The 24977-nt window shown below is 39.5% G+C and overlaps 1 protein-coding gene across 2 annotated transcripts in view; it reads left to right on the forward strand.

Annotated features, from left to right (window-relative positions):
- LOC115264566 (neuropeptide CCHamide-1 receptor-like) overlaps positions 1-24717 on the forward strand; it is a 152404-nt gene extending 127687 nt beyond the window's left edge. Inside the window, exons 6-9 of one of the 2 annotated variants that reach the window (XM_062859592.1) lie at positions 5424-5527; positions 14542-14679; positions 14955-15089; positions 23258-24717. In XM_062859592.1, the coding sequence (XP_062715576.1) occupies positions 5424-5527; positions 14542-14679; positions 14955-15089; positions 23258-23393 (513 nt within the window). In that variant the 3' untranslated portion in view covers positions 23394-24717. Of the gene's footprint in view, positions 1-5423; positions 5528-14541; positions 14680-14954; positions 15090-23247 lie in introns of both variants that reach the window. The other variant, XM_062859593.1, reaches the window with a different exon arrangement.
- Positions 24718-24977: the final 260 nt, after the last annotated feature.

The following is a 24977-nucleotide window of genomic DNA, read 5'->3' on the forward strand; positions in this document are numbered from 1 at the left end:
TGAGTTAACTTAAGAGGTGTCCAAAGTGCAATTGTTGGCTCATGATTTGAAGACCAAAATTGACACATCTCGTTCACTCCTCGAAGCAATGCAAAGTTCAATGCCACCAGAAGAATCGGAATTCAGTAAGAAATTAGCTTCTGCTGTCGGAGATATGGTTGATGTTGACCATCAAGAATGAAATTCGTTCAAATCAATACGATAAGTTTTTTTTTCTTTCTCATGAATAAAAGCATATTCAATATAAACTGTTACATTTAATTTCATTCTAATTATTCAATTTTTCTGAGAGATTTTCCATTTCCTGATTGTTTGTTTTTCTTACTTTTCATACTATTTGCTTACCGATGGATCGAAAACTCCTCCTGGGAAATACCCGCCTTGATACCCGCACTTACGGAACAGATTTGTGCAATCATAGCTGGTGAATTTTGTGAGTGCCGCTCCAACAATTACGGACATTGGAATGTCTTTATTCTCTTCATAGTGGCGCCTTACATATCGCTTTATTAATCCAAAAACTATTCCTACAGGATTGTAAAGTGGGCAATAGGGTGGTAAAAAAATTGGAATAATTCCCAAAGATCGCAGATATTTTATTATATTCTTAACGCAATGGATGCGAGCGCTACCCATTATCCAAACAGAAAACTGGCCTGGATAGGACCTTATGTTTCCGTTCGTAAGAGCCATTTTCCTACAAGCGTCAAACAACTTTTGTCTCGTAAATGTGCCTTCCGTTTCAGATGAGTCGAGTATTCCTTGATATCCCAGGAAGCATAAGGTGGATACTCTTGGACGTCGTCTAAATTCTCCTTTATAGACGACTCTGACCGATCAGTCCATACCCACGGGTTCTCCGCACATCCCGATTGTCAAACGACACCTCATCAGAACACGAGTTGCGGATGGTCCCATTGAAAACAGCACAGTTCTCTGCTATACTTGACGACTTCACTCTCCCGAATCTGAATTGCTCTGCGCTCCAGCACCTTCCAGGACAATCCATGAGCGTGTAGGATTTTACATATAGAGGAAACACTAATAAGCACACCGAAATGGGAAGTGAATCGTTGTTTTGCCTCGTCCAGGTACAACGTTGGGAGTTTTTCGTATAGATCAGTAATCCATCCCAAGTAACAATTTCAATTCCTTTTAGATTTGAATATTTTTATGGAAGCTTTATCACAGCATGACCAATTCATGGAGCATTTGTAATTGTTTTTATCAAGAGAAAACAATCTTCGTTCGTTTGCGGTTTTCAAGTTGTCTTCAAGTTAGTTTTGAAATTCGCGCATAAAACAAATGGATTCACAAGAGCATTTAATTTTATAATAAGTTTTAAGACGTTTTTTAAGTTATTTTTAACACATAACATCAACATATTTTATTGAAAGTTTATGCTTCGTTCATTCAAGTGCATTTCATCTGACTAATCCTCCTTTAAAAACATCTTGAAACCTTCTATTCTTGAGTTAGAGCCATTACTCTGGAACAAGAACTAAGCGAAATAATGAGACAACGTACTAAATAATGAATGCATCAAATTGGTTAAAAAACCGCGTTCTCATGCATATATAAACACTTAAACAGTTAACTGATAATTTAGCTATTCTGGTTCTTAAAAGTAACCATATCAACGAAATAATGATTTTACAGCCAATCAAAAACGCGAGTAGCTGGCTGCTGTCGTCCTGCCTTCAACCAGTTACTCACACAGGCCACAACTATACGAATCGAAAGTTAAATGGATACTTACTGTGACTCTTCTCATGTTCATGCTAAATAGTGTTATTTAAGTAAGTTGTACTTAATTATTTAACGCAAAAATACACAGAACTATAATATAATTACAGGATGTACGCGAAATGTACAGAATTAACTTTCTAGCTTCAAAAAGGTAAACAAACAAATGTCATAGACTGTTACTCTTGAATAAAACGAAAAAGTTTCATTCAAGACGAACAAATCTGCCTTAAGATCATCACTAGTAAAAACAATCTTCAATAAATGCTGTACATTTCATGCAAGGCAACTTGGTTCCATCATTGTTTTGAGGTGATTTGGATTAAAGGTAATAACAATTGATGGCGGCTGCATGAGTTTTGTTCGCTTGGAACGGCAGCCATGTTTAGAAAGAATTGGAAAAGTGGCGTAGCCTTTTGTTTTCATAGGATATTCATGTCTTCGTATATTAATGATTGATATTATTTTTGAGGCGCTTCGTTATTTTTGTATGTTTTGGGTGGCATATCAACGAAAAAGTGGATATGGCACGGTATATTGTGATTCCCTGTCATCACTGATCTGTCAGGCAATTTAGCCATTTCAATTTGATGAAAATTAATTCGCAGTTCAATTAACATTTCATCTATAAAACAAAACTAGTTCGCATCTGCATAATGCTTAGGTAAAATATTTCATTTATTATGCACTTTTAGTACTTTTGGGGAAGACAGCTAAAAGTTCAACATGCCTCAAGCTATTCTTGTTAAAGTTTTATGAAGTTCTTATAATCAATCATCAGTTAAAGTACAACTAGTTTCAAAGCAGTTTTCAAAAGCAGCCTTGGAGATCTCCTGAAGAGTGGGCCAAATTCGTTTTATGGATATTTTATGCCTATTTTATCTCAGATTTGCAGAACAAAGAGCTTTATTTCTAAGTTTTATTATTCTATCTTAGAAATTACTTCAGGATTGCAACAAAAGTATAATTGGGTTTTTAAATTTTAAAAAATATATTGATTTTTTGGTTTTATACGAAAGAGCACCTTTTTCTGAGCCACTACGAATTTTTTTCAGATTTTTAGAATCTTATTTTGGTACCTTAAATCAATTTCAGAGATTTTTTTTTAAATTACTTTTTGACAGCTGAGCAACTGTTTGACAGCTCCGCCCAGTACAAACTGTGACGAGGGGTAATTTGACAAATCGCTCCCATACAAACTTCAAATTGATTTTTAAATAGGTTCCTGGGCTCCAAAATTCATGAAAATTTGGATTTCGGCACAGTTTGGCACGCAGATTCAGAATATCGAATTATCTCAACACCGTTAAAGAAGCCAATTGTTACTTGGGATTTTCGCTTCTTATGGTCAAAGTTTGACCAAGTTAAACGTCAAACTTAGGAAACGTAGCCTGTCGAGATCCTGTTCCGAAGGCTCCACTGCGCTCGTACTCAGCTATCCAGGAACTTATGGTCGTCTTCGATTTACAGTATATTATGGCAAGGTGTGATCGTTTAATCCCAAGCACGTAATAATTGTAAAGACGATAGTACTTCGTATTTTTGGTAGCTTGCCTATGACGAACGTTTTCTACGTTCATGATTGAAGTCAGTAAAGAATACAGAACTACCGCAGATCACAATAAAAACAATTTTGAAGTTTTTTTTTTGACAACTCAACTGACAGCAAAGTGACACCGGCTACTGGAACGGTCACTTGACCGAACGAATACTTTAACCGACCGTGTTCATAACGAGTGTAAACGTACAATACTGTCAATGAGCAACTCAAAACAACATTTATGTTTACGCAAGGTCATGACAGCTGCTGGAAAAAATATTATTATTACAATTTTTATATTTATTGAAGAGATTTGCAGCTTTAGGCTGCCATATCTCTGAGGCCTTTTGGAAAAAGTTTTATTTGCAATTTTGTTAGATTTGTAAAAATCTAATCAAAATATTTAACTCAACGAAATTCTGGGTACACAAATTCTTTAAGAACTTATTTACAGATTTGACATTGTTGGGATTTGGTTTTACCACTTCATATCCGAACCAATTGCAGTAGACAAACAATCTATGATACCGCCCTAGAAGTTATTGAAAACCAAGTGTGTAGTCTATTGTTTCTGAATGCAAGACTAATAAATCAAACATGGGTACAAAAATAAATTATTCATTAAATTCAATTAAATCCTCTAAACAAGTACAGGTGAGCCACAGACAAACAGACGTGTCACTTGGAAGAAAATGCGATAAAAATCATCGTCACGCAAACATAATCGCCCAATGCTAATTATGCTGTAGTACGCAAATCTACTGAGTAGATGGCGGTAGTGAGCAAACGTCAAACAGGAGCAAAAACGATGCGAGCGCCATGAGCGAGCGATTTGCGAACTACGGAATATTTGAATAATCCGTTAAAAAGTGAAACGATGGGAAGTGAGTAGAGTGAGACGTCTGTTTGTCTGTGGGTGAGCTATGTCTCTCGCTCTCCCACTCACGAAATGGCATCCGAAAACTTACACCCTCCAACCAACAAATCTCATGTCCCACCATGTAAAGCTGCTTACTCAAATGGCCAGAAAGGAAGCCTTTCATTAACTATGCTGATCCATCATTAGATTACCAACCTTGAGCTGAGCGTATAATGGATCTGATATGACATGATGATGCTTGTCATAGATCATTTAGCAAATTGCCAACAACTCATCCACCACTAGACCACCAAAGATTAGATTTAGTTCGGGGAATACACTACCACCCTTGCTGGAAATACCCTTTTCCATTGCTATTCCGTATGCGTATGACAAGTAATTGATGTCATTGTTCAGCCAACGTCGCTCTGGGAGAAAGCGGTTACCACAATAGTATGTTCCTCAGTGAATGGCCTTTCCCTAGTTTCCTATATTTCCTTGAAATTTCATGCTACTACACAGGTACAGCTTTTTCAATTTCTATAGAATCCTGGATTCAATTAAAAACAGATTAGACATGAATGAAACGTAATTTCTGTTGAGCATCTGACAATCCAACACATTTATTTCTTCATGTGGGGCAAAGATCAGAAACGAAATGCGTGTCAGTAGAAAAAGAGCTAATAATAGTAATTCATCTTTCCGTCGAAAAAATCATTATTCGATCAATTTTGCGCATTTAAATCACGTCTAGGTAAATATTTTGGAAACTCCAGTAAAATGCAATCACTTGGAACAATAGATCTATCTACTGCTCTATCTAAAGTGCTTTTGAAATTCATCCAGTAATTCTAAGAAAAGTCTACTGTGCGCCGACATCACCCTTTACAGAGACTGGCATTTGAGCCTTCTTTATTAGCACTACACTACACTAACAGTAAGTTTATACATGTGATTCCAAAAAAAACGAATTAATGAAGATTAGTCGTCGAACATGAGTACGTTCGTTATTACGTAGTACGTTCTACAATATAATAGTTTAAATGTTTATTAGAAGCTAGTTCTACCCTAGTTGGGATGTCATGCCGGAAAAATGAAATAGGTATTTAACATTCAAATATGAGGTTCGCCGTGATTGTTTGTTACATCTTTTCCCATTTATCAAGTTATAAAACATCTCGACGATGCAATAAAATGCCTTTCCAAGTTGCATTTTCCCCATACCAAAACAGTTATTTTAACAATATTTTTTTTCTTTTCCACTTCTCCCATTCTCAGGTTAAAGCGAGACGAAAAGTTGCCGTCACCGTGCTGGCGTTTGTCGTGATATTTGGGATCTGCTTCCTGCCGTCGCATCTCTTCATGCTGTGGTTTTACTACAAGTAAGTTCTTCTAGTTTGTGCCCAATGGCGTTTGGCTTACCGATCCCTCCGCGCGCTGCACTTTTTACGCCCTCTCGACTGGAGATTTTTCGTGTTGGTGTTTGCTTATCTTCTCCATCCATGTAGCTCTCGGCCCTCGGTTGGTTTGGTCCCACAGCGAAAAGCATTTTATTGCTCTTCTCTCTCCGGACAAGTTGAGTAATGGTTGTTGAAGTTGTCAACACCGACCCCACTAAGTTCACAGATTGACGATTGCCACCAGCCAACAGTGAACATATGCTCGGGAAAAACTGCCAGCGCCATGCCACAATCTCCCCGGAGGCAGCAGTGTGCATGTTCTTCACTTAATGAATTTAGGAAGCTGAAGTGACAGTAAAATGCATTCGCTTGAGCTTTGCTACGAACTAAAATTCCGCTCGGTTCGTGCTGGGGTGGAGAAACTTGGTATTTCATCGAAACAAACGAAGCAAGAATATGCATTCGCAAAAAAAAAAGCTTAAATAGCTGTAATAACTGAAGAACTACATACATACATACATTCAATGTTTCAAAGTCAAATGAATCTCAAAATCACAACAAATTGGGCAACCCTGCGCCTCCATCATACGGAACCACCTCAATATCAAAAAGCTTTTTTCAGTTTGAGCAACTGCTAACGCGTCAGCTTCTTATTCTCAAGGGCAGTTATTTCATCTAAGCCCGGTATGAAACTACGCTTTACAGAAGATCGCGGATAGCTAATTGGCTAAGCAAAAACTTATGGACGGTTTTTCGAGCCCGTATGAAGTTGATCATCAATATTAACTTCTTTTCTCGATCAGCCTAGATAGCTGTGTAGTGTCGGTAGCGATTGTCTCAATTGGCTAAGAATAACACTACGGACCGCCTGTTCCGGTGGTAAGAATCCACCAACAGGTGACCCATAATTCATGGTGTGATGCGGTTTTATGCTTACCGTGCCTAGGAATGAAGGGCTAGAGGGGTCTAATACAAACCTAACCGCTAACGGAGCCTGTGAAGTACCAGAGCGCCCTCCACAGTATGTTGCCCTTACTGCGCTAAACGGAGCAATGGTGCAGTGAACCTTGTGTTTCTTCGAGACAATCAGCTGCCCTTTTATAGTCTCACTTGAGGCTAAATAAGGGCGGGATTATGAAGATGTTGTTAATTAGTTTAAATGTTCACCTATATGGTTTCGCATTATGCGATTTACACAGTGTTTTCTGTGTATCCTCGCCTTTGGCGTTTTCCAATCGATACCGACCTGTTTTTATTGCTGTTGTTCTTTGTTGTGCTGTTATTGTGAAGAGTTTAATCTTACCTAGTTTGGGTAGTGGCTACGGTTAGAGTAGCTCAGATCAATCTTCTGCATAAAAGAACAGCAACGTTTAATCTTTGCAGACTTATGCAAAATAGTACAGCCCAAGTGGCCTCAGTACAAGAATCTTACTTTCGTAAGGGAAATTTCTATCTAGGAAACCTTGTGAACCCGATGTTTGCTATTTTTAATAAACATGAAATGGCTAACTCGCGTGTTGCCTCGAGCCTCGAGCCTGTGTGCTGGTCAACAACGCAATAGTTGCTACACTCATCTCTGAACAAACCACCAGAGATGTACACTGTGGTGCATAATTGATCGGACAAACGCCGATTTTCATACAAAATGTCCAAGTTTGAGATGCTGTAACTATGGTTTGCGTTGATGGATTTAGCTCAAATTTTGACACGGAAATACTTATATGCTGAATTTTACGTATACAAGATACAAAATGTTTTCGTTCACAGGTTTGGGCGTGGCAAGGCGTTCATATTGTGCAAAAGTGATCGGACAGCGGCACGCGTGTAAATCAAAGGGGTGCCGCTGTCCGATCACTTTTGCACAATATGAACGCCTTGCCACGCCCAAACCTGTGAACGAAAATATTTTGTATCTTGTATACGTAAAATTCAGCATATAAGTATTACCGTGACAAAATTTGAGCTAAATCCATCAACGCAAACAATAGTTACAGCATCTCAAACTTGGCCATTTTGTATGAAAATCGGCGTTTGTCCGATCAATTATGCACCACAGTGTATGTGCTATCACAATTGATGTACCTGTTGGAAACCTCAACAGGAAATACGTCTATTGTTCGGTGTATTTACCGCATGAACCATCCCCTAAGGATGTTTTCAAACAAGTCATCGCATACTGCACTTCAAAAGGCCTTCCGCTCATTGTTGGCAGTGATGCTATTGCTTACCATATCATCTGGGGCAGCTCAGACATTAATTTGAGAGGCTCCAGTTTGATGGAGAACTTACACTGTGGTGCATAATTGATCGGACAAACGCCGATTTTCATACAAAATGTCCAAGTTTGAGATGCTGCAACTATGGTTTGCTTTGTTGGATTGAGCTCAATTTTTGACACGGAACTACAAATATACTGAATTTTGTGTATACAAAGTATAAAATGTTTTCGTTCACAGGTCTGGGCGTGGCAAGGCGTTGAAAATATTGCAAAAGTGATCGGACTGCGGTACCCCTTTGATTTACACGCGTGCCGCTGTCCGATCACTTTTGCAATTTTTTCAACGCCTTGCCACGCCCAGACATGTGAACGAAAAATTTTATACTTTGTATACACAAAATTCAGCATATTTGTAGTTCCGTGTCAAAAATTGAGCTCAATCCATCAAAGCAAACCATAGTTACAGCATCTCAAACTTGGTCATTTTGTATGAAAATCGGCGTTTGTCCGATCAATTATGCACCACAGTGTAAGTAGTACAGATCTTGCATTACTTAACTAAGACAACCGCCCAACCTTCATGGTATCTGCTAAAGAGGAAGTGTTAGATATAACGCTTTGCTCTAGTAGAATAAGTCACGAGCTGACCAATTGGCATGTGTCAGAAGAAGAATCTTTATTTGACTTTCGCTACATCTTTTTTGAACAATTAAATGTTACTTCGCAAACATTGCGTTTCAGGAATCCCCGGTCAACAAACTGGGATCTTTTCACTGATTTGGTTGCGGCCAAATTTCATGGATACTCACCATCCATTGACAATCCAAGTGATTTAGATGATGCCCTTGATACTACAACGACCTTCATCATGGAAGTTTTTGAAGAAGTATGCCCTCTACGGTCTATAAAGATCACAAGAGGAATTCCTTGGTGGAACTCTGATCTGGCGAAACTCATGTAACAATGTCGAAAGAGTTGGAACAGACGACGTTCGGCTGGTTCGGAGGCTTTCAGGTCGGCTCGCAAGACCTACAGGAAAGCTCTCCGGTCTGCTGAACGATCCGGCTGGAAAACCCTTTGTACAAATGTTTCCAGTTTGAGTGAAGTCAGTCGGTTGAACAAAATCCTTGCAAAATCTAAGGATTTCCGAGTGAATGAACTTCATTTGTCAAATAGCGATCTGAGTTCCTCTGATGAGGAAGTTGTGAATTGTTTATTCGGCAAACACTTCCCTGGATGTTTGGATATTACATCTTCGGATGAACCTGATGGGTTTTCTTGTAGTTATGATTCCTTTGCTTCGGTTCGGAGTATTGTAGCTAAAGAATCGATTGAGGGGGCACTTAATAGCTTTGCTCCTTTCAAATCTCCTGGAGCAGATGGGATTCATCCTATTTTGCTTCAGAAGGGATTTGTTCACTTCAAACATGTTTTGAAAAAAATACGTGTTTGCAGTTTTGCTACAGGGTATATTCCCAAATCTTGGCGGGATATTACTGTGAAGTTTATTCCGAAAGTGGGTCGTGCATCGTATGAAGAAGCAAAGAGTTTCAGACCTATCAGTTTGACATCTTTTCTTCTGAAATGCTTAGAACGTATTGTGGATCATCACATCCGTGATGTTCATCTTGCCAACGTGCCTCTTCATGTGAACCAACATGCCTACCAATCTGGTAAGTCCACTGTGACTCTTTTACACAAGGTTGTTTACGATATCGAGAAAGCATTCGCTCAAAAGCAATCTTGTTTGGGTGTTTTCTTGGATATCGAGGGTGCCTTTGACAATGTACCTTTCGATGCCATATTGGAAGCCGCACGGAGTCATGGTATATCTCCAATTGGATTCATCAAATGCTCAAAAACCGATATCTCTTCTCGACATTGCGTCTAGCAGGGATTAGGAAATTGAGTGTTTGTGGATGCCCCCAAGGGAGAGTCCTGTAACCGCTTTTGTGGAATCTCGTAGCAGATACGCTATTGAGGCAACTCAATAATAGCGGTTATCCTACTTATGGCTTTGCCGACGACTTGCCAACATTGTTAGTTGGTATGTGCATCACCACCCTTTTGAAGTTGAAGATTGGTGTCGCCAATCGGCCAATATGGTCTTTCGATAAATCCGAGTAAGACAGCTATTGTTCTTTTTACGGAAAGGCGAAACCGTAATGGCGTTCGACCTTTGCGTCTCTTTCATTCTGAAACCGATGTGACTGAACAGGTAAAGTACGTTGGTGTCGCTGGAGTGTGTAGTGGCAAAAAGGCGAAATGAGAACGATCCAATCAAAGTTGGGCCATCTCCAGAGGATGTGCTTAATGGCGATGTCTGGAGCGTTCTCTTCAACTCCCATGGCAGCGCTTGAAGTTCTCTTTGACGTTGCCCCTCTACACATTCATCTCAAACAAGAAGCACTTTCTTGCACTTAATGTCTACGGGTACTCGGTTTACTAGAGGAAACTCCTGTAAACTGCAGTTCAACACACACCTCGTTGTTTCCACTTTTGATGAAGGACAAAGTTGTCCTTACTCCAAGCGATCTTACAATTGCTTTAATTTCCCATAAAGGGCATTTTCCACAAAATTCCCTTCCCGGGAAGAGTGGACATCTGGTTATCTGGAAAGAAGTATTTCAGACGGCATCGTATGTTACACTGATGGCTCCCTTCTCGAAGGTCGAGCAGGTGCTGGTGATTATTCTCGTGAGCTAAGGCTGTATCAGTCTTACTCACTTGGTAGACACTGCACCGTTTTTCAGATCGAAATCTTTGCTGAAAGCAGCACGTTATGGGCAACGTAATATACTTCTGTTCAGATAGTCAGGCTGCTATTAAAGCACTTGCTTCGGCCAACTCTAGGTCGAAGGTAGTTATCGCTTGTCGAACTCAAATCGAGGAGCTGAATTCAGCAAACGCTGTTCACCTTGTATGGGTACCTGGCCATTCTTCCATCGCTGGAAATGAATTGGCTGATGAGTTAGCTCGCACTGAAGCATCACATGACTTTATTGGTCCTGAGCCAGCTATTCCGATATCGAAGTGTTGGGTAAAGCTTCAGATTCACACTTGGGCTGCCACTCAACATAGACAATACTGGAATAGTTTGAAGTCATGTCATCAAACCAAATTGTATTGTACTGAGCCATCTCCAAGGGTGGCGAAGTATCTTACAAATCTGTCAAAGTAGAATTGCAGCATTCTGGTCAAAGCATTAACTGACCACTGCCGACTCAGTTATCACATGGCGAATGTTCAGCAAGCTGATTCATTTGCATGTGATAGCTGTGAATCCGATTATGGAACTTTGTATCGTTTGATATGTAACTGTCCAGCTTTTGAGCAACTGCATTTGCGAGTATTCGGTAAACACTTATTAAGTGAAACTGACTTCAGAAACCTGAATCTTCAGGATGTTCTGTTGTTCTTAACCCGCTGTGGCTATAGGCTCTCTTTCGCTTTATGCGTTATTACAGTCCCCTTTTCAGGGCGCTGTTTGAACCCATTGCACAGTGGGAAAAATCGACCCAAAAAACGGATCTTTTAACGCCGCTGGTTTCGGTACGTGAAGTTGTCCATTTCTGACGTAAAAAGTACGAGAAATCGGTTGGTGCTAAATTCATTCACCGCGCGGCACGGGAAGTGATCCATTTTGCCCCAATTTGCCCTTTTTTCATACAAAAAGAGAAATAATATGTACTTTCAAACAACTAACACGACTGTAGATCATTGAAAATAGCTGCAGGTGTAATTAAAGGTTAATAGAAATCATAAACATATATTAAAGATCGTTTTAAATGCTTATATTGCCCCATATGCCCCAACAACTGCTGGAAATTGTGAATTTTACATGATTATGAATAGATTTTTAATGGTACTGGTTTGATTTTCTTTTTTTTTTGCATAAACAAAAAGCGCTAGATCTGTTATAACCAGAATCATCTTCAGTAGTTGTCCAATTTGCCCCATTTTGCCCTATTATCATAGAAAAATAAGATTTAAAATGTATTTCTAAGAAACAGATACTGTAATGGAACGTTGAAATTAGTTTTAGTTGCAATATGAAGCCAACAGCTATCATGCGCATAAATGAAAGATATTTTCCCCATTTTGCCGTACATGCCCCTGAAACTGCTGGATGATAACATTTTTTCTATTATTTTGTAATGTTACTGGTTGCAATCCATGAAATCCTAGATCAATTTTTATTATATACAAATACGGTTTATCGATAAGGTTTAGAATCATTCACGGGAGGGTACAAATAGCTGTCCATTTTTCCCCAATTTGCCCTGATTTGTTGTCGCCTCATGAATGAATTGATTTCCCCCATTTGCTTATGTCCAAACTGATGGACTTTTGTTACTGAAACCAATGTAATCAAAAGGACAGTTAAAACATATGACTTTGGTGGGAAATACTGGGTATAATAAGCATTAATTCTAATCTTAAGTTGTAGCAAATATGCACACAACTGTTTAAATGGGGCATCTTAAAAATGTATAATTTGCTTTGATATGCCCCATTTAATCAGTTTAGCGCATATTTGACATATTTTATGAAATGCTTATTATGCCCTTAGTTGCCCATCAAAAGCTGAAATTATAGAAAAATTCATATATATGTCTTTTTGATAAGATTGGTTTCAGAACCAATGCTAATAAGGGAATTTTTTTTGTCTGTATTAACGAGATTTTTAACCCTAGGCTAATTCATCTCGGGACCCACGCTTTACTTCCCTTCCGAAGGAAGAACCCACATTTTGTGAGTATGTCGGGATTGGGATTCGATCCCAGGTTCTCGGCGTGAAAGTCTTGTGTTCTAACCACCACACCAGTCCGCTCCACTAAGGGAAATTAATTTATTCATTGCTTGACAAAAAATCAGGGCAAATTGATTTATTCACTACATGACAAAATCAGGACAAATTGGGGTAAAATGGACAGCTATATATATACCATTCCGAGAATGATTGTAGTATTAATCGATAAACCGCGTTTGTATAAATGATCCAGGGCTTCATGTTTTGCATCCAGCGACATTACATAATCATACAAAATATGTTATTATCCAGCAGTTTTAGGGGCATGTAGGGTAAAATAGGGAAAATATCTTTCATATATACGCATGATAACTGTTAGCTTCCAATTGCATTTAAAACTAATTTCAACGTTCCATAACAGTATTTGTTTTTCATAAAAACATTATAAATCTCATTTTTTCATGAAAATAGGGCAAAATGGGGCAAATTGGACAACTCCCGAAGATTATTCTGGTGATAAACGATCTACCGCTTTTTGTTTATGCCAAACAAATCAACTTTAAGTCAGTAACATTAAAAATTCATTCATAATTAGGAAAAATTGCGAATATCAGACAGTTGTTGGGGCATATAGGGCAAAATAAGCATTAAAAAGGATATTTCATGTATTCTTATGATTCCTATAAACTTCTAATTACACCTGCAGCTATTTTCAATGATCTACAGTCATGTTAGTTGTTTGAAAGTACATTTTAATTCTCTTTTTGTATGAATAAAGGGGAAAATGGGGCAAAATGGACCACTTCCCGTGCCGTGCGGTGAATGAAATTAGCACCAATCGATTTCTCGTTTTTTTTTACGTCAGAAATGGTCAACTTCACGTACCGAAACCAGCGGTGTTGAAAGATCCGTTTTTTGGGTCGATTTTTCCCACTGTGCATTGTGGTACGCTTATACGTTTAGTACCCTCTTCCAGTGTATTTTTTTCCTTTTTCTCCACCTGTCCTTATCCCCATCCTTATCCTTATTTCATTCCTTTTCCCTCAGGTAGATAATAAAATAGACTCTTAGTATGGTGATGGCACAAATGTCCCAAATGGAGGATAACGTGCCTCTGGAGCCGGCCTTCTGATACCTGATATAAAAACGGAAAACACAAAAAGATAATTGAAGCGATCAGCTAACAAAATAGGTAAAATATATCAGAAAATCAACCTATAAGTGTTAAAAGTATTCAACTATCTTGATAACAATAAAAATACCTCAATGATAAAAAATCATATCTAATGAATTGATCTCGTCATCATCCATACGTACCATCGACAGATGTCACGATTGCGAGTAATGACATGGCAAGCTTTTGCTTCATTTTTCGCATCAAATAGTGGCCGACAAGTTTGGGTTGTCACAGTAAACAACGTCCTAGTTATTTTGGGACCAGCTTGTTCGCATCGTATGCAAACCATGCAAGCTGTGGCTACTGTGGAACACCACCTGCCGTACTGCTTACCACAATAAAGGTTTTATTTTCGTGCACCAAACCGTATTCACGAAAGCCGAAAAGTGAACGACCGCGGTTATCATGCATTTCAAGAATAATGAAGTTGGTAAAGAGCAAATTGAAGCAAATTAAACTCGGAAGCTCTAGGAACTGATTGCGTAACAGTGGCGAGTGTATTATCCAAATTTAATGGCGCTGAAATAAGTATGGTTAGATGGTCGATATGACGTATGACAAGCTACAGCATCAATGTGAATGTATAACACATGAATCAATCAATGCAATCAATGTGGTTGTATAATATACATGGTTGTTATTTACAATTTCATTTTTTTTTTTAAATATAACCAGAATAAATTCAACTCTCCGAAGACTAGCTAGAGCAGAGCAAAAAATTATGTTAGAAACATTTAATGTCAACAAAATTGAACCCTCGCCATTAATTAAATAATTTCAAATGAGAAATGAATGTTTTCAACAACTCCGTTACATATATATTTTATTTTTCTCCTGTACTATTTCAGTCCCAATTCCCAGGAAGACTATAATCACTTTTGGCACGTATTGCGGATAGTGGGCTTTTGTCTATCGTTCGCCAATAGCTGTGCCAATCCGGTTGCGTTGTATTGCGTGAGCGGAGCGTTCCGCAAGCATTTCAATAGGTAAGCACACATAACGAAATTTAATTTCCTGTCGACAATCCTAGCGTCCCATCAGCCCATCTACAAGCAATTAACCACTAATGAAAAGCAATCAGCATTGTTCCTCCTATACTTTCCATAGGTTTGAGCGTCCATTGTATTGTTACCAACCAACAATGCCAACAACGCAAGAGCCATATTTTATTTCAACTAGATCAACCCACCCCAATAAATTCAATTCCAACTAATTGGAATACAATGCATGTTCTCCTTTTTCACTTCCCTTTTACATCCAGGTACTTGCTGTGCGAAGGGTCTTCCAGAGCTCGCCGGCGCCGTGGGGACAACCTGGGCCCCCGGGACACATCAATGACGAGCACCATGTCCAGGCGGTATCCCAGCAAACGGATCGGAACGCATTCTGTGCGAGTGTAAGTACTCATTCTGTCTCTCCCTTGAATCGAGTGTCCAGTAATTCTATGAATTCAGACTAGAAATGGATATTTATTCGCTGTTGATCACAGAACTGTTACGTGATGGATTAATTGAAATTACCGGAAATATCACGTGTCGGTACTAATAACACAAGGTATGACGGGAGTGAGCCATGTCAAATGGTCAAACTCTTGATATAGTGATATAATATACAGTCAGGATTCGTTATACACGGTGGGTGGTACTTTACGCCCACCGCGATTTTTCGGCTGCTTTACATCCGATTGAGCTAATATTTTGTGTGTAGCTGCGGCATATCCAAAAATAAGCTGAGTTGGTTGAAAGACAACAGAGAAATTGCGGTGGGCATACAGTGTGTGGCACCGTGTATAACGAATCCTGACTGTAGATGATCCTGAAAATGAACCTTGCTGCAAAGTGTACATTAGTATGGGACAAACATCAAATTCTCGCTCCAATCAACTTTTTCGATTCCATTTAGGTCCCGTATGAACTGTGCAAAATTTCAGCGCAATCGGTGAAACTATAATTTAGCGCAAGCGGTTCAAAGTTTTCATAGGATTTACTATGGGAAAAGCTACACTTTCAAATAAAAAATCCCAGAGGTCGCCCTTTGTCTCCTTAATTCAAATCGATCAACGCTTCTCGTACAAAACTAATTTATGAAACTTTCCTTTGAAGACCGCAAAACGATTGAATGCTTGTGGAAAAAGTTATTGATTTATTACCAATTAGTCATCCAACGAACGGCTTTTTGTTTTGTTTTATTAGCAGCACTGTATCTGCTGCCTTTGCTGCTGCTGTTTCTGGGGGTGGTGATGCCTCCCGCCACCCCATGCAACAACGGCAGCAACAGTGGTGCTGATAAAACAAAACAAAAAGCCGTTCGTTGGATCACTACTTATCATGCTACTTTGAGAACCAATGGTTATCTAAAAAACTTGTTATGGTTAAATTTTATTGAAAAGTCATTAGATGCAGTTCCAAGTGATTCTGTGGAAACATGAGCAAAAGCGATTCTGTGTGTTCATGAGCAAAACTCAAGTAATAAAATCACTGAGTATACATGTTTTGATATTTTGTTCGTTTTGTAATGACACATTTTATAATAAAATTCATTTCTATTTCTACAGGCGAAAGCAGGCCAAAACTGACTATATTTGGCACAATCCACAAATTACATAACGCTCTACGGGGAGGGGCGAGTATGGCCGAGCGGTACGGCCCATACAAGAATTTTCGGGTTTTCATACAAAAAAGCGTTACGGAGGGGGGGGGGTCGAAAAATGTCGATTTTAGCGTTACGTAAAAAATGGATGCTGCCTTTGCAATCGTCTCGTATTTTCAAATGTGGAGATCCTGGTGTACTAAAACGTGCGGCAGTTAATAAGAGGGCAAGTCAAATATAAGTAATTTTTTTTATTAAACTTTCAATTACATGGTAACTATGAGAGATACAGGGGATAGATAAAATGATCGGGACAGGCAAAATTTTCCCTTGGCTAGGGACTTGAAACGTCAAAAAACGCAGTAGGCAAGACAAAGTTTGCCGGGTACAGCTAGTACTTGATATAGTTCAAATCAGCACAAAACGTCTTTATATGGCATCGAACAATGTTTTTTTTTTTGCGGAATTTATAAACTGCAGCTGATTTTATATGATACTTTATATGAAAAAAATGAATATTTTTTCTTATAAACGCTATATCTCAGGAACGACGCAAATTACCTTGAGGAGTTGAGCTTTTTCGATAGAAAAACGTCTGATAAACACGATGGAATCAAAATTTTAAAATCAAAATATACGTATTTTGAGAAAAATCGATTTTTAGTTTTAAAATTGAAAAATATGATATCTCGCAACACTGTATCGCAGCGTTTCTCAAACTATGGGTCGTGACCCACTGGTGGGTCGCAGGCTGATTTTTGGTGGGTCGCAAAGGCTTGAGAAATATTACAATTTTTTTAAATAACTTATGTCAGCTAGCCATTTTTCAACTTACAAATACTGCTTCGGTTCGGTTTCTCCTTAATTCTATTGAAAATTTTGTATTATTTGCTTAAGCCTGGAGTATACTGAGTATTGAAACTACTGTCGGCGTTCTGAAATAGATTCTTGAGCTATGAGTTTTCTATCAGAAGGTTTAAGACTAGAGGGAAATTTTAGCTTTCACTTCTGTTATGAAAACATTACATAGTTCAAATTGTTGCTTGTAATTTACATTATCGGTTAGTTTTACACGATAAGTACACGATAAGTAAAGCAGAAAAAAATAGGTACCAAAAAATACCAAACTTCGACAAAAATGATTACCTTTTTTAAGCTTAGAAAACCTAAACTTCGGTATAATTCTGCTGAATGTCGATAATCTGAACTGTCACAGAAATCAAAACAACTGAAAACCCAGCTAACACAAAATCTTATATGATGTTGTATTGGATGCTAAAGTGGAGGCCATATGCGTACATATTTCCATTTACCCGCGTGTAAAGTGTGCGTATATCGCCTCCACTTTTACATCCTATTCATCATCATATGCGATCGTGTGTTGACTGGGAAGTGATTTTAATAAAAATAAAAAAATAAAAAATTCTTGTGTGAAGGATATTGGATATGACTAAAAATTCCAAGAAATAAAAAAAAACTCGGAAACTTATCTTAAATTCATAAGACTGCGAGTTTACCGAAAAACTGAACATTTGGTTACCTTAAACTTACGTACAGTTTTCCTGAAAACAAAAAGAGCACCATGAATTAAAAAACCCTAATTAATCCACCTAGCGGTGATGGTGCCTTTCTCGTGCTTTAAAATATCCTTTCAACAAAACTCGAGCGACATGTTGATGACATTGACATAAATACAAATACATTTTATATTAGCATAACATCCAATATTCAGAAAATATAAGACAACGATCCAAAACTCAAACCAAACAAGTGTCATGAAGCCGCAACATTTTGAAACGTCATTTTAGATATTCCGGTCATCATTTTATGACTTCGGATATCTACCCCAACTAAACTAACCGCCATCTTGAACATCGAGACATCATCTTGGATGTTCTGGTATTCATTTTTGGACTCTGCATCTAAAATTACATAAAATAGTCGCCGTATTGAATTTTGGCATGTCGTTTATGATTTTCTGGTTACCAGTTTTGGACGAAGACCGGCATTCTTCCCCATTCAAACTATAGTCATATTGCAGGCCTTGTGAAACAGCGCACAGCTTGGGTTTTCTGATTACAAATTTTGAATTCTGGACATATTTTCATACAAAATATGCCCATAATGCAAGAACTAAAATCCTATAAAATAGGCACTAACTTGAATACTGGGCCGTTATCTTGGACTTTAGACCGCTATCTTAGATACTCTGGTGGACACCGAACATATTTCCCATACCAAATACACTTATTTTACATAGTTTTAGAGCTCAAAATTCCTTAAAACAGCCACCATCTTCTGTTGACGCGATCAAATTCTTATTTTTCCATTCAACGTTGACCCATCCTGCTATAAATTTACACCTTAGGAATCTGAAATGGTACGATTTAATGAGATCGCTTTAGTTTTGTCTATATTTTGTAATCATATATGATAACTTAGACCTATTCGTCACTGTTGTTCATACCTAATGTTTATCAGGCCATTAAACAAAGCCACGATTTAATTTTTCACATGAACGTTGGTTCTGCTACACAACAGCTAGTCTCTAATGTGATCTAAGGCTATTTTCTTGCTAACCGTTCATTAGATTATCAAAAAATCTGTGATCTGATGTGTCGTATGTATGTGTTTGGTTTATTTTTATATTTGGTAATTTCCGGTGGAATAGCCGGATCTGATTCCATGAGTCATGGACCATGGACCGGTTGTCCCAATTATGGTCTGAGAATATTTTAGGGGCTGTCCATAAACCACGTGGTCATGAGGGGGGGGGGGGTTTCGGCCCATGACCATTTCGTATGGACAAATAAAAAAATTTGTATGGACTAATGACCACGCGGGGGGGCGGGGGGGGCGGGGTTGAAAAGTCCTAAAAAAATGACCACGTGGTTTATGAACAGCCCCTTATTGCTATTTATTCACCTTTACCTAATCACCGCAATTTGATATATCGCATGAATGGGTTTGCTTCACTTTTACTTCTTACCACTTTCGAAGCCACAGCTGAACCCGCAACACTACCGGGAATCTAATGTGGTCTGACCATATTTTTCCATCAGGTTGTCGATAAGTCGTGATCAGTCTTGTTAGAGATCACAGTCATTTGAACCTTTTCGTCGATATTCGGCCTCCTTTGTCTCCGACACTCGCAACACAAGCAAGCAAACTACTGTTCGAAACAAAAATGACAAACAAATGCACTTCACCACGATAGCGGCTTCGGGAGACGGTTCGGCTTTTGTTATTCCTGTCTTCTTCCATAATAAGAGCTATGTTGCCCATCTGTGTGTCGTATTCAATGCAACATGCAATAATAAACTAATATTAACATTCATAATCGGAATTGGCTGAAATGCTATGCGTAAAGCTAGAATTAGACACATGTCATCGTGTCAGATGACATTGATTTGACCCTTTCTTATGTTTATTGATCTTCGTTCTACTGCTCGTGTTGTGTGTAGGTAAGAGGTAACGATAGCGCACGAATGTAACAAAGTTGACTGACACCCGACTGCGGCAACGAAATGAAGGTAGTAAAAAGTGTCGAATGTATACAAGACTGGTCGTGATTTGATGTACCGCATCCATGGGTTTGATTAAATTTTACATTTTACTACCCGGATCTGATTCCGGGTAACTACCGGCTGAACCAAATATGGTCTAACATTATTGTCTTGTTAACTGCTCATCGGTTAACCAAAAACGCTGCAAATTGAAGGTGTCGCATGCAGGGTTTGACAATTTCGACAGAGCTCTCGGAACCAATTCCGGAACACTACCAGTGACCAGTGTGACGTAAGGCTGTTTTCTAGCTAACTGTTCATCAGGTTATCGCAAAAGCCACGATTTGATGTGTCACATGCCTGGATTTGGTTTACTTTTACATTTGGCCTCCTCCGGCCACTCAAAACCGATTCCGAAACACTTGCTGGCCATTCATTAGGTAATCTAAAAAGCCGCTATTTGATGTGACGCATGTACGGGTTTGTTTCTCTTTCAGATTTAACCACTTCGGCGGGAACCCCGGAACGGGTTCCGGAACACTACTGGTTCAGATATGGTCTGAGATGGTTTTCCTGCTCATTATCCATCAGGTCATCGAAAATGCCGTGGTTTGATGTGCCGCATGCATGTTTTTGGTTCAATTGTATATTTGGCCACTTCCAGCGGGACGCCTAGAACCGGTTTCGGAACACTACCGGTTCAGATATGATCTGAGATGATTTTCCTGCTCATTATCCATCAGGTCATCGAAAATGCCGTGGTTTGATGTGCCGCATGCATGTGTTTGGTTCAATTGTATAGTTGGCCAATTCCAGCGGGACGACTAGAACCGGTTCCGGAACACTACCGGTTCAGATATGGTCTGAGATGGTTTTCCTGCTCATTGTCCATCAGGTCATCGAAAATGCCGTGGTTTGATGTGTCGCATGCATGGGTTTGGCTCTATTGTATTTTTGATCAGTTCCAGTGGAACGCCTAGAACCGGTTCCAGAACACTACCGGTTCAGATATGGTCTGAGATGATTTTCCTGCTCATTGTCCATCAGGTCATCTAAAATGCCGTGGTTTGATGTGTCGCTTGCATGGGTTTGGTACAATTGTATATTTGGCCACTTCCAGCGGGACGCCCAGAACCGGTTCGGGAACACTACCGGTTCAAGTATGGTCTGAGACTATTTTCCTGCTTACCGCTCATCAGGTTATCGAAAATGCCGTGGTTTGATGTGTCTCATGCATGGGTTTGGTTCACTTTGATATTTGGCCACTTCCGGCGGGACACCCGGAACCGGTTCCGGAACACTACCGGTTCAGATATGGTCTTAGACTATTTTTCTGCTCACCGCTTATCAGGTTATCGAAAATGCCGTGGTTTGATGTGTCGCATGCATAGGTTTGATGCATTTTCATATCTGGTCCCTTCCTGGGGTACCGTTCCGGAACACCCAAATGGCCATATCTCCGGAACGGCTGAACCGATCCGAACCATTTTCAATAGGAAACAATGGGACCAGATTCCGCGTCGAATGAACCGTCGGTCATTGAAATCGGATGAGGTTTACTGCCAAAAAGTGATGTGAGTTTTTTGTACACACACATACAGACACACACACACACGCACACACATACACACACACATACATCACCTCAATTCGTCGAGCTGAGTCGATTGGTATATGTGATTTGACCCTCCGGGCCTTCTATCAAAAAGTCATTTTTGGAGTGAACATATAGCCTTTCCAGTACACTTAGTGTACGAGAAAGGCAAAAATATATTTTTAAGTTTGAGAAATTCGTATCGTGAGTTAATCAAAGCCTATGAAAGTGATAAAATGTATATATTTCAAAAAGTCAGTCCAAATTTGCAAAAAAAAAGAATTTTCGAAAATTCGTGCTGGTGGGTCGCCGAAATCTATAAAAACCAAAAGTGGGTCGCAAACTGAAAAAGTTTGAGAACCCCTGCTGTATCGGAAAAATAATATTTTTTCTGGATTTCCTGAACGATTTCCTTCAAAAAAGCCGAAGGACAAAAATGTGTATGTGCAATCGTTTCAATGATAAAAATTAAAGAAAGGGAGGATAATTTTTATATCGGCCAAAATGAGGGGTGCTCCAACGGGTCGAGGGGTGATCCGATCGGCACCAAAATTTGGATTTGTTCTTTTTCCATCTAAATAAATCTTTCAACCAAATTTGGTTCAAATGCGTGATGGTCGATTGCAAGTTTTCACATTTTCTCGGTCACTTCATATGGAATGACCCATACAAATGTTGTTAAAAGGGTTGGGGAAATGGCAGCTACTTTATTTGAAGAAGACGATCCCTACTCCCGCACAACCTAGACCTCTCTGTTCAGGTATCTGTTGATCAGGTTATCTCCCATTGCTAAGAAGAAAATAATGAGTGAGGGCTGTGTGCTTATTATGCTAAAATCTAAGAATCGGCCCTAAATCCTCAACCTGCATATTTGGGCCTGTCCATAAACTACGTAGACTCTTAGGGGGGGGACGGTGGGGTCTGGCCAAAGTCTATGCTTCATACAAATTTCGAAAATTTTGTATGAACAAAAGGCTACGATGGGGGAGGGGGGGTCTGAGATGGCCAAAAATGAGTCTACGTAGTTTATGGACAGCGCCTTTGTTCGTCGATCGGCCATCAAGCGATCACTCGCCTCTGCATGTCGCCCATCATGATGAATATTGTTTCCGGCCCACGTGTGTTGCCGCAGCTCTGGTAAATGGTAAATATGATCACCTCTTAACGTTCACACCATGGATCCTGTCCAACACACTTGACACAGAAGTTAAGAGATCCACAATTCTACGTACCAAGTTTCCAATCACAAGACTTTTTTGTTCACTGGGGTCGGTGCCATTGATCTCGCATCGTACAGTTCTGTAGCTGTTTTTTTGTTGCAATATTTTTTATGGCTGGCTCACAGGACCGAACACCAACCTCATAACTCTCTGCAGATCCATGGTGCACAGTTAAGATAAAAGCCCTTCATTGGCACTCTGATGTTGATCATCCACCCATAACATAAGAAATAAATGCAGTTGTGAATTGCTCTTAAATTGACGAACAAACACTCAGACTTGTAGAAGTAAACCTCTATTTCATGTCAGCCTACGACCAAAGCTCCCACCAAGGTTTGTTGCCCAATCTTCCCTGAAACTGCTCGCCGGCCGAGATTTTCACAAAAAAGTAGGTATATAATTTGTTGGGAAGAGGTCAATGTCCTCAATGGAGTCTATGCTACGCATTACTCAGCCTTTAACGTGCCCTTCTATCTTACAAGGTATTTGAGCAAGTCCAACCCGGAATCTATGACAGTTGCAATTAGATTTTTGTGACTTACTAATGCTAATATATGTTTTTTTTATAAACCACAGTCGATAAACCACAACCACGTAATATCGACAATATCTCATATCATCATTTTTTATTTCTCTTCTCCTCAGAAATATCCAGGAAACTACCATCATCATGCTGCCAAACGGAACGAACACAAACGGAAACCATCTGGGCACCAATCAACCGGATAGAGATGGAATCTGTCCCTCGTAATAGAAGCACTATTTTCACAAGTGAAACGCCTACGGAATAAATTCACCCCCTACAGCCAACGGCGGCACGTTCAAGTGCTGTGACCATTGCATACAGCTGTAAAATCTACATGACTTTGCTTGCACCACACCCCGAAGATAGAAGATACAGAAGGAAACATTTTCGTACACAGCACAATTGACGGTATCAATCACGAAAGCTGTCAACCGCACATCGCATTCCGTCTGTTTCAACCACCCACATCTAGCAGCAAAGGACCAACAGGGTGGTGGCGTTTCGCTTTAGTTAGAATTAAATGTGAAACCCGAGCGAAGATTTATCTAAATTGAGAAAAAGCGGCTCCCGGAATGTCCTGCAGCAATCTGGACCTGTAAGTATGAAAAGGTCGTTGGGTCCACTCTGATGGCCGTGCCAACCATTGTTCGGAGACAATGCGATAAGTTGTCGGTAAAGATGGTATAAAAACGATGAGTCCTTTCCGGTTCGCCCAGCAGACGGCGGCTCACGTACGTAGAAATGCGAAAGAATGTGCACAGATATAGATCCCTGCAGCCTTCCCGAAAGATGGCCGAGTGCTTACCGCTTCCCGGTAAGTAGGAATCAGCTTGCACAATTTCGTAGCCAAAGGTTGGTCCCGGGCCAAATGTTCCACTGGTCGAGCAATCTCAAAAGAGACTTTTCCAAGAAGCAAACAGAACGCCGGGGCAGCCGGAACAGCACACGAACAGATAGAGATAACAGAAAATAATTGGGTCTAATTACAGTTTTTGCCTGCTGCACTTCATTCGAATTGTGGCTTTGTGACGAGCAAAGAACGTTGTAGTGTGCTTCTAGCCTTGTGAAAACGTTGTGCCCGAGTGCATATAAAATATGCCTGTCCTGGGAGAGACGAAGAGATAGTATGATTTGCATTTAAAATTCGAAGTTGTGTTTTATTTTTTTAGATCGTAGTAGTAAATAGTGCACTAAGCGAATACAGCAATCCTTCCTTCATTTGCATTGGTCTCAAGTGATCATCCATCAGTGCGGATATTTACGTTTTATTTATAGACATAGATGGAGACCGGTGGAGAGTGTAATTGTAGAGAATTGATTCTCATCGAAAATATACCAGTTACAAATTATCGTGCGTCTCCATCACACGATGGAGCCAAGAGAGTTGCAGTATCGGATCCCGCTCAGAAGAAAATGCCACAGTCATACTGAAACAAGTAATTTACTTGGATACTTTGTAAAACGGCGAAAGGCAGAACGATGAATGCCAAAACGTCGAAAGGGCAAAATATCGAAAACGAGAAATCTTGTAAAGGCAACCCATTCTATCAATTCAATCATCTTCTATTTGTTAGTATTTACTGCTACATGCTAAGGCCGCACACTGGGGCAGAACGCAGTTATGGACAGACAAAACCTCTAGTGCTCTGGATATGCATCCTAGAGATTTGTTACATTAAAAAACATTCGGAAAATTGCTTTACATCATGTTTGGAGTTCAAAAAATTGATCTTAATGATCAATTTTCATTTATTTTCGTGGTGATTTCATACTAGTATATAGCAAAAGCCCTGAGTTACCCCACTTTTCTTTCCCCACTGTATCGATGCTAGTGGTATTGACATGTTTT

The sequence above is a fragment of the Aedes albopictus genome, chromosome 3 (genome assembly GCF_035046485.1).
Source record: "Aedes albopictus strain Foshan chromosome 3, AalbF5, whole genome shotgun sequence".
Lineage (NCBI taxonomy): Eukaryota > Metazoa > Arthropoda > Insecta > Diptera > Culicidae > Aedes > Aedes albopictus.